Raw genomic sequence first — 11,377 nt, forward strand, 5'->3', positions numbered from 1 at the left:
AGATTTAAGATAGACTATAATTTGGAAAGAAGATGGTGCACTTTAATATTAATTAAAAAAATTAAATATCAGTTTAATTTATATGAGGAATTTAACTTCCTCATCTGTGAGTGGGTGCTTTCAATAAATTTGAGGAAATATAATTATTTGGTAAATTGTGAGTACATTCTTCAAAGATATATTTAATCATGAGTATGGATTGACAATATAGGCACTTTGTAGGTGGCAGTTTTCTGTTATTTTTATTGTTATCTATTAATTAGTAGACTAATATTTTTTAAAAAATGGGTATCATTATCCCTTTATTTATTTAAAAAAATGTTATTTGTATTTTTGGATGGACGATTCATACCTGAAATAAAAATATAATGTAATAATAATAATAAAATTCATAATTATATTATAATCATTGATCATAAACAATATTGAATCTGTAAATCATTAGAGTCACTACAAAACCATCTAAGTATATTTTCAAATTGTTAAAATTTGTATGTAATTAACTGTTTTGGTATTACATTATAATGAGGTAAGTGAGAGGATTTTTTTCAAAAACTTTTAAATAGCATATGGTTTAACAGTTTTTGAACAAAATAATTTTATCTAGCATCAAAAATAATAATTTAAAAAAAATTGTAAATGAATTCAACTTGTTTAGAAAAGGAAAGCCTCATAAGGTTTAATAATAATTATATTAATGAGCAGGTCACTGAAGAGGATCTGGGAGGGTGAATTCCGGAGAGCGAATTTGTTGATCGGGTGAATTGAAAAATTGTGAAAGGGTGAAATTGGAGGAGCAGAAATGAGAAAGAAAAATAGAAATGAATTGAAACATTTGTATTTGTTGTACAGAGCGAAATGGATTGTAAAAGGAAACTGTAGGGGGGAAAAAAATTGTTTATTATATCTTATTATTGTATCTCTTTTTATCTGATTATACCATGTATGTGTAATTTATATATGCCCGATTATGGATTGATAAGTATGCTGTGTGAGATAGCAACCTAATTTATTTAGGCAGCATAGATAAATAAAGTATTTCTCTCTCTCTAAATGGATTATTAAAAAAACAAGTTAATTATCTAATCTAATGATATTAAGAAAGTATTGATTCACAGGTTTCTTCAAAAAAGTTACATATATCGATATAATAATGAACAAAATAAATTTAATTATACATAAAAAATATCTTCATTACTTTATGTAGTCAGATAAAAATATAGTTATATTATTTTCAATAATGTTGTTATTATGTTTATATCAAAGTTGGAAATTGTTAAGTTACTGAATGGTCATGGGTATATTACAATTTGAAGTATTTTTTGTTGAAATAAGTATGCTTTAAGAATTGAAAATAGCTGTATGAATTAGAAAAATTTAAGAAACATTAATATTTGGTATAATAGGTTCTTTCCCTATTAAAATAAAATTGAAACATGAAATCGTGGAGGAAAGATTATAATGGAAGAAATAATCTGACAGGAAAAGTGAAGCAAAAATGGCAGGGCTTGTGAGCACTGTGGGTGTGACCATGGGCATACCCAGGAGGTATGCCCATGAGGTGCAGCTGCCTCCCTCCAGAAGTAAAAAAAAATTTTTAATTTTATAAAAATTACATTTTTGTTTTCAAGCAAATTATTGTTATAACTAATAAAGCACTGTTATAATTATATATAAGTTTCTTAAAATGTTGGCTATATTGACTTTTTCCATCCTGAAAAAGTTGTCACAGCAAGGAGCAAACCATTGTTTTGATCTTGGGTATGCCCTTGGATGTAAAAGAGGAGTAGGAGCATAAACATTACAATTATTAAGTTTCACAGGAATTTCTTGATTAAAGCCCTATTGTATTTTGTTATCAATTTAAGAAGCCTGACATTCTCGAGGATAGCTTAATGGATTTTCACTGTCAAAGAACCAAATTACTGAAAGCAATTACTACATTTTATGTTTAACTGAAATTTGTAATTAAATAATGGTCTCTCAGATTAAAATAATTAAATGTGAGAAATTTTTATTTACGTCAACGCTTGATGGATAGTTGGATAGGCCATCCCCTGTATGAACTACAAAACATCCCTGAGAAATATAGACGAAAAGAAATTGAGATAAACAATTAAAAATGAATACATTTACAGAATGTTTCAAAAGGACCTGATAGCCAAACAGTCAATGTTTATTTGTTCCTCTTTGGTCAGTTTTATCAATATTATGTGATTATTCAAAAAATAGTTGGACCCAAATAACTTTAAATGTCCGGCCTGGTATATATAGAAATTTAGACCATTTGACAACATACGCCTCTGATGAATGCAGATGCTATATTTTTGCCCCCGAAATATAACTTCTGCCCTCTGACGACGGACTCCAAAAAAAAAAAAAAAAAGGAAGATAAGAAAGTCATATTAAATAGTTTTATGTTTTGATATAAATATGTATGTATCTCACAATTATAACGAGTTTATCCAATTAATTTGTCTATTCGTTGTTAAATCTTAAAGACGGATCCACATGTTGGCCGCTCGCCACGAATCGGAGGGTTGTACAAATGCTCGGCAAACAAAGAGGGGACCATCCACATGTCTGTGTTATTCAGAGAGGCAAGCATGGCGGAGGTACAAATGGTTTCAGCCATTGCACTGGGATTATATTATTTTTATTACAAAAAAAAAAGAAGAAAATTAAAGGAAATTAAGTATAAATAAATATAAAACTTATTATAAAAAGTACCAACAAACAACTTTAACCTCCTAACAGCTCTCAGTTGCAACAAGACAAAGAACAATGGTGTAGATGCTACACGAGCGCTCTCACGACCCCTTTGATCAGTGTCCAAAAAACCGACTCTCGACGGATCGGCAACGAGCTTAGGCCAACTCGTACAAGCCACCCATCCACATGCTCGCGCATGTCTGAGTTAGCCATGGCTTGGCCAACATGTAGAGGCCCCTTAACATTTAAACGCAACCAAAACTCACAGATAATTGATTAAAATACAAAAAGTTAGATAATCCATTTTTGTGACGTCAGAAGCTAACTGGGATGAAAGTATACCAGCCTAACCCAATAACTTTATACCATACCTGAATGAATTGGTATTGCTTGATTGAGATGAAAGTTGCTGTTGAACCAATAACTAGAGTCAGAGCTCCTCCTATCCCTCTTGTTTTAGCAGTGAAGTATTCCGCTTGGACTGTCTGCAACAATGGACCCACCCCAACATTTGCAGTGATTATAAATCCAATAACGGAGACGTACAATACCCACACGTATGGCGACACATCGAATGCCGTTTCGAAATCCAAGAAGAAGTATCCACCAATGACGAACGTGAAAAGGAAACAGCAGAAACACGAATATATGAGCATTGGTCTTCTCCCGAAGTTGACGGATAGTAAACAGGAACTGAATGTAGCTGCAGTCAACAAAACGCCCGTGACGATGGTAAGTTGATTGTGGTCCAAGTACTTGATGGTGCTCTCGCCAAAAGTCTGAGATACGTAGTTTGCAAAAGCCGGCATGCCACCCATGTACTTGGTGATGGAGCATACTTGCACAATAAAAAAGGCCATTCGATCTTTCTTTGTCTGAAACAGATCCTTCCAAGAACCTGAGAACAAAAATACAATTATTAATTTATCAGAAATATGATATATTTCATTGCAGAGGTCGAAATCTAAGTCGTAATTAGCTTATAAACTTTACCATGCTCATAAACCTCTCTTCCGATGGTTTCTTCGATTTCTTTAAACTCTTCATTTACTTCTTTGACTCCCCTTAACCACGAAAGAGCTTGTTTAGCCTCTTCGTTTCTTCCTTTCATGATCAAGTAATATGGTGACTCTGGCATGAAGAAAAAGGTAGCTGTGAATAAAAGTGGTATTGGGAGGCATAGGAGAGCGTACGTTTGATAGTCTACGTAAGGGCCGACGCAGTAGTCGTAGAGGCAGCCAGCGAACCACATTGTCTGTATGTGGCAAGAGGTACTTCCCCTTAGGCGAGGTTCGGATACTTCAGCAATGTAGATCGGACCAACAACGTAAGCCAAAGCCAAGCATAGGCCCTGGATCTGTCGCAACACGAATAAGACTGGAAGCGAGCGTGTGTAAGCCAAAACAATGAATGCCAGACCACAGGTTGGACCGATAAACAGTATGGGATACTTTCGACCAACTCTGAAATGTTACAAAAAGTCTTGATAGCATGCTAAATATGTATGTTATAGTATGATTATCATTTATAAACTTAAAGAAACAATTACATTGTGAAAACGATCTATTTTCAGGCTATTCCTTAGTTCAATTGTGTATGGTCATTTAATTTTAACTAGTACATTCAAGGGTTGGTAAGATTCAATTCTGAAAACTGAAACAGGAAGTTTGATAAAATTGGCTTCAACGAAATATAATCTTACCTATTACTGATGATGCCGGCTGGTATATTAAAGAAAAGACAGCCCAATTCCATTGAAGATATCAGCCAGGAAGTCTGTGCGCTTGTCATTGGAACTTCGGACTCTGGTGACCCTATGTTCAACAACAGTGGAGCGTACCAGACAAACGACGTTGCAGTTATAGCTACTGACAAGGAACCTGCAATTTTTTGTATCTCAATTAATTTAAAGTCTGTTTTTATGGACATGGTATAGTTCGAGTTTGCTGCCCCCCTCAACAAAAAAAATATGTGAGTCCATTTGTAGTGACACCACTATTTGTACTATTTCTTGTATATATTTTAATTTCACAAATGTAACAACCATGTTATATATTGCAATTCAAATGTATTATTTAAATCAATAAAGATTACAATAGAATTTTCTGATCCACTAAAAGCGAACGTCTTACACATAGCATCTCTCGATGGCGTTTTGATCGCCTTGAGAGTTGACTAAACAGAAATTAACAGACCTCAGTGCTAATCTCTCCTGCTTATTCCTGTTGAACTTAAAATATCCCTTCGCGGCAGCAGGCTAGTTCTCTGCAGAGTGAAGTTTCATTCCTGCAAGGACCTACAGCTAGTTCCCGTAGGACTTGCCAATCCCTCACAATCGTTAGGCCCGTTTCCTACGGAGTGATTGTTCCATCCTTCGAGAATTTCCGGCTAGTTCCCGTAAGATTCATTCTGTTAGCTTTCATTCTAATAGCTAAATAACCTGTATGAACACATTCTCGAAGCCTTTTGGTATAGATTACCTCATATCTTCAATTCGAGTTAAAACATCTGTTAAAGCCACCTCAAATCGACTATGTCTTTTTGTTGGAAGGCTTTAAAAATTAACAAAAAACAAACTGGCTCGGATTAAACATTTATTTAGTTCAATTTAAACATTTTAAAAACTAAAAACTAACATAAACAAAATATACAAGTAAAAATAAAAAAGACCTCTCAGACGGTATCAGGGCCACTAATTGTTCTAAAAATTAAGGCCGGAACTGCTCTAAAAATTAAGATGGTCGGTCCGTTGCTAGGTGACGCTTCTTAGCAACAATGATCACCCCTAGCAACTGTCTCTATAACTCATTATTACAAACAAATATAATTACACATTTTTCTTTTCAAATAACTAAATCTGAATAAAACAATACAAATAATAATAAATGTAACTAAATTAAATACTAATAAAACTATATAACTAAAAGTATAAAACTAAATACTAAAAATACTATTTACAATTATTTACAGGGTAATTATATATTATGGCGTTAACACCATCTAATGTAACACCTCCTCTCGACACATTCATTAGATCCTCACAACTTTGACTGCTTAGACCAATCAAACAATACATTTAATTCTGTATATCAATGGAGATGAAAAAAAATATATACATAATATCATGTTTGTAGAGGCATAGATAATAACTACTTTTTTTAGTCTGTTTGGAGCATTTTCAATTTTTACTTTATTCGGAGATACGGATTGTCTCTTATGAGAATTGTTTTACAGTCAGCTATACTTAAAACCTTGTACGTGTTCTTTATCTTCTGGCCTTTCCACTCATTAACAAATTACCATGTTTTTACTTGAAAATATTTAGCCAGTAAATTGATTTAACCTCTATTTTATTTATTAATTTTAATCAATTCAATCCTCTTCCACTTGAGTATTCTTAATGTACTGCATAATATACTCACCTTGAAATTAATTGGATTTAAAAATTTTTAAGTGATTTTTTCATAATCCTTATTCATATTATTTATCATCGTTTATGCAAATTATTTTATAATACTATTTTGAGCATGGTCCTTAAAAAAATCATGCGTGGTCGATTCTTTTTTTTTTCCTTCCTCACCTTTTCTGGCATACGGGATGGTTATACGGCAGGTTATCAACCTATTCTAATCAGAGTGGAATGGTTGAAATTTATTCCGTGGAACCACTACATATAAAATTATTAATTTCAACTAAATTACACGTATAGAATATTTAAAATAAATTGTATATTGAAGAAAATTGTTGGAAGGACCAAATTTTTTCCTCCTTATTTCTCAATTGATAATTAAAAATCTCCAGGGGGGGGAAATAAAATAAAAATAATATTACAAGCCCATATTCAAAAATATATTTAAGCAATTTGCAGTAAAAAAGAAATTATTGAAATAACTAAATATGCCAAGATTTAAGGATGATATTGAAATATCCTGCCGACAAATCTGGTAAGAGAAAAAGATATAGAATAATACTCCTGAATGTTATTAATATTCCTATAATAATAATAATGTTAATTCCTATTCCTATAATAATAAGTTAATAATATTCCTGAACTTTTTTTAATAAAGTTAAAGGATTAAAATGATTTAATAACTACTAGTTTTAATGTTCTAACTGCAACAAGGTGGACAGTGGTAGTTTCAGACGTAAGATGTTGCGGTGCGCTCATCACACAATATCACTTACTAAGCTATGTAGTGTAAGTGAGTTTTGTGTAAGTGAGCTCGTGTTGAAGTTAATCCTGTTTTTTTGCGAAAATAAAAAAAACAGGATTAACTTCAACACGAGCTCACTTACACTACATAGCTTAGTAAGTGATATTGTGTAATGAAGTTAACCCTGTTTTTTTGATTTTCGCAAAAAAATATCTAATGACCAGAGAAGATGAAAATTATGAACAAAACGTTTTTATTTTCTGTAACTATAAAAGTTCGTATTCAAAGGTTTCTCGAGATGGGAATAACAAATATAAATTTTGTTTCAGGCAATAGGGGTATTCATAATCTTTAGTTTAACATGTTAAAGCTTGTTAAATGGAGAAATATTTCCTTCTTTGATCAAGTTAAAGTGATATAACATTTAACATGGTTGGGAGTCTGTTACTAGGTCTGTTAAATGGATATTGACGTCATGCAAAAGACCAGCTGAGCTAGTCTCCGTTTTGTTAGTTGAAGTAACAAGCAATGTAGTATTATACAATTGCTTGCTCGTAGTTTGTGTTTTTATAGTATTATTTTGGATGTTTTTATAACTAATAAAGCAATGAATGATAATAATAATAATAATAATATAATGACAGTTGTCAATTAGCTCATTTTGATTTTCATCCTCACAAGTAAGAAAAACAACAGGACACTCAGTAGCCTTTCACACAAATTCTACTTTTCGCTTACTTCAGGCTTGTCGTAATAAATTTCTTAAATCAAAACTTAGAAATAAACAATGAAGGAAGGAAAGGTTATAAAACAAGTTTCTCAGAAAATCCGCTAGTATATGTTATATATTTAATATGACTGTAAATAAGGTTGCTCACAATCCTATACTTGTAACATTTAACATGGTAAAATATTTTACATTTAACACATCATGAATACCCCTAATAATACGACAGTTAGGAAAATATAACGAAGCAATCATGCGATCGGGAAAGATCGTGCAGTCTTTGTGATTCGTTTTTATATATTTTTCCTTTTTTTCTCCTTAAATTATTCATAAATTTATTTAGTATTTTGCATTTGTATATTGTATAACTATAAGAAATGTTTATTTATTTCAAATAAACAAAATTAAAGATACTTTATAGGAAGTTTTTTATAAATATTCGGTATTTAACCTCTTTTATTCTATCTCAATGAGAATAAAACTTATCTGATATTAAAGACCACTCAATTGTTCATCGATTCACCGAGTTTAATCAAAATCGTTTGAGCCGTTTTGGAGAAAATCGAAAAAATGTGAAAAATCGATTTTATAAAGTGGCACTTAAGCCAGGTCGATTTTAGCGAAAAAGTTTAGTCACATCTTATAACTTACCTTAAATATGTAATTTCAGTTTCGTACGACATTTCGTTTTTGAGCTAGGCTGATGACAGACATACAGCAGACTGGTTTTCTCTTTTTTTTTTTACACTCCGGGGACTTCAAAACGTGTATTTTCGTCGATATTTCGAATTCAAAATTTTTCACAATCGTAGTACTTTCCCTTCTATATTCCATTTATATATTTCTAGAAATATTTAATTGAAACATATTTTGATTACTAGTTCAAGACTGGTTGTATTCATCAATTATATTAAAATAAATCTATTTAGCTTCTACATTATTTATTAATTCTATTTAAATATCCCAATGTTTAGGCCGACGTAGCTTTTATAAAAATATTTATATTTCTGTAAAAAAAAAACTCGATTTAGAAAATCTTAACTATAGCCAGAGTTTCCCTTAATGGTATGCCTGTTACATTTATATGGGTTCCAAGTCATGTAGGAATAGCAGGGAATGAACAGGGCCCTGTTTCATAATAAAGTACCAACTAATACTATTAGTCTTGTAGATTTATCTTAATACAATTACTCAGACTAGTACAATAGTAACTTGTACTTTGGTATTTTTTAATTCCTGTAATATCACTAATAATCATCCCTATCATGAAAATAATAAGTATTAGTTTTATTAACACACTAATTTCTACACTTGCACTATGAACTAATACTATTAGCTTTCATTATGAAACAGGGCCACGCTGGGAGAGCACTCGTGCTTCCGGGACGGGGTAAAGCAATTTTAACTCCTTCAGAAATGAGCAAAATCCTCGAAAAGGAAATCAAAGATAGATAGCAATGTTTGTGAAATGGAACCCCAAGGAGTAAACTAAAAATTATTAAAAAGGACGTCAAACAATCAAATTAGTTTTAAATTCACAAGGTTTACTTACAAAATTATTCAACATGATTAAAATGACTAATTAATATTAACACATTTTTCTCACCATCTCCTTTTGTTTTGTTTAGAATTTATTGTTGGACATTGAAATAATTATGGCTTGCAAAGATTTAGGTGATGAGACACGTGCATATACTTTTTAATTCCTGATAATTATTAATTTATTATAAACAGTAATCAGAAATGCTTTCATTAATTATTCAAATTCCCCCCCTCAAGGTTGTTCGCAGCTACCAAGCTATGATAATCATGGTCATATTCTGTTAATCTATTTTATATACAAATCCACTTCGAGAGAACAACTCGCTCTGAACATCAAATCAACACTGTTTATTGATGGGATCCGTCCTATATATAGTCCGTCTATATAGACACAGTGAACAGCTGACAGCCTGTAACTCCCCCCCCACCAGTTTATGAACAATCCTAAAAATGAATTAAAATGCAAGTACATAAGAACTTAACAAAAATATAAGAACACAAAAACGTTGACAAAACATTAACAAGTACACTTTACACCGAACAAATATAAAATAAAATAAGGTCCAATAAGTAAATCACAGAAAAAAAAATTTATAGAAAATTTTATATAATAATAATAGAAATCACAGTCAAAAATACAAAATATTTAACAAAAACACCTAAAAATTACAATTAAATTTAATTGAATACAAATAAAATAAAAAAAAGGTTCCTAAAACTAACTTATATCTAAGAATAACAAACCACACAAAAAAACCAGTATTATATATACAATGATCACTGTGTGCTGAGCTGAGGACTCTCTAGCTCACGGTTCTGGTACTGGGAGCTTTAACTGTTCAATGTGAACGGTTCTCCGTTTCTTGGGCTTCTGGAGACTTTCAATAGTAACAACATTGTGCTCCTGAATTACTATCACCCTAAAGTTGTTGTAACTTCTTACCCCGATTAGAGCTTAACTTACGGTACACTATAGTTCCAATTTTCACCGCTCCCATGGTGTCGCGGGAATTATCTCGTGCTAACCTTTTGCGTTTCTCAGTTTTCAACCTACTATGCTCCATGTTAATTATGTCCTCCTCGTTCACAGTCGTGGCTCTATAGTCCCTTCGATGCACACGATGTCCGAAAAGAATTTCGAACGGTGAAAATTCTATTACTGAGTGGATAAAGTGATTATAAGCCGCAATTGCTTTTGACATTGCAAAGTCCGGTTCCAAGCCCTTCTCCATCTAATATACCCTCAGATGGTTACTGAGTGTGCTATGCAGCTGTTCTATGCTGCCCCTGCTCTTGGGATGTCCGGGCGTATTGAGGTGCCATACCACGTCCATTGCTTTCATCTCCGCCCTAATTTGGCATTATCGAATCCCTGCCTCCATCTGATGCAATGCGTAATAAGTACAGGTTTTCAAGCAGCTTAATTTAAAGTACATGTTATATGTTATGTGCAGAGGAGCTTCTAGCGGATTTTCTGGGAAACTTGGTTTGTAACAAATTTTCAGCAGCTTCGTTTCAACATCTTTTCTCCACCTCACTTGTTCCTTGGTACCTCTCCTAGTTTTCCCCCATTACTTTTTTTATTATTTTTATGCATTACTTTATTATAGTTTAAAAACTTGAAAAAACACAAACTAAACAAGTATTAGGAGCAACTAACCTTTCAAAACAACATAGAAAATGGTGTGGAGCTTAACTAGTATGTTGCGTGACTTCATTCTCCATTTAGCAGACCTATTAATAGAATATCATCCATGTTAACTGTTATATCGTTTTAATATGCTAAAATAAGGGAATATTTCTCTATTTAACATGTTAAACTAAAGATCACGAATACCTGATACTTATTATTTGTTGTCATTTTTTATTTCAATAAACATAGGACGATCTCCATTTATTGGTATTCCAAAACCAACTAAAAAAAAATCATATAAAACGAAATTAGCATTGTTTCTTTTTTAATATTTTTTTAATATGTTTCTAAATACTATATTGCAAAACAGTACCTCAGAGATAAAAGACAATATATTGGGAATTTACGTCTACTTAAAGATTAAATAAAAACCTTTTTTCTGATGTAGCACTGTTAAAACGTAAGACATGGTCTCCCAATTACAACCTTGTTACAGAGATCAAAGAATTTTAGCCAATGTTTACAAACACTAATCAATCCCGGATCAATCATAAATAAATATTATTTTGACAATAGGCTAGTATTGTTTACGTAAGACAGTTTCATATA

At 32.0% G+C, this 11,377-nt stretch overlaps 1 protein-coding gene across 3 annotated transcripts in view; it reads right to left on the reverse strand.

Moving 5' to 3' along the window:
• The window catches only part of LOC106685268 (facilitated trehalose transporter Tret1), a 20,124-nt gene that overhangs the window by 1,107 nt on the left and 7,640 nt on the right, over positions 1-11,377 (reverse strand). Inside the window, exons 1-5 of one of the 3 annotated variants that reach the window (XM_014427841.2) lie at positions 10,973-11,028; positions 10,796-10,869; positions 4,415-4,592; positions 3,706-4,175; positions 3,084-3,610 (exon numbers count right to left, since the gene is read on the reverse strand). In XM_014427841.2, coding sequence (XP_014283327.1) covers positions 3,084-3,610; positions 3,706-4,175; positions 4,415-4,592; positions 10,796-10,853 — 1,233 coding nt within the window. In that variant the 5' untranslated portion in view covers positions 10,854-10,869; positions 10,973-11,028. Of the gene's footprint in view, positions 1-3,083; positions 3,611-3,705; positions 4,176-4,414; positions 4,593-4,907; positions 5,222-10,795; positions 10,870-10,972; positions 11,029-11,377 lie in introns of those variants that run through there. The other 2 variants (XM_014427857.2, XM_067045962.1) reach the window with 2 other exon arrangements.

Source organism: Halyomorpha halys, unplaced genomic scaffold (genome assembly GCF_000696795.3).
Source record: "Halyomorpha halys isolate HHAL.00 unplaced genomic scaffold, Hhal_1.1 Scaffold32.1, whole genome shotgun sequence".
Taxonomy (NCBI): domain Eukaryota; kingdom Metazoa; phylum Arthropoda; class Insecta; order Hemiptera; family Pentatomidae; genus Halyomorpha; species Halyomorpha halys.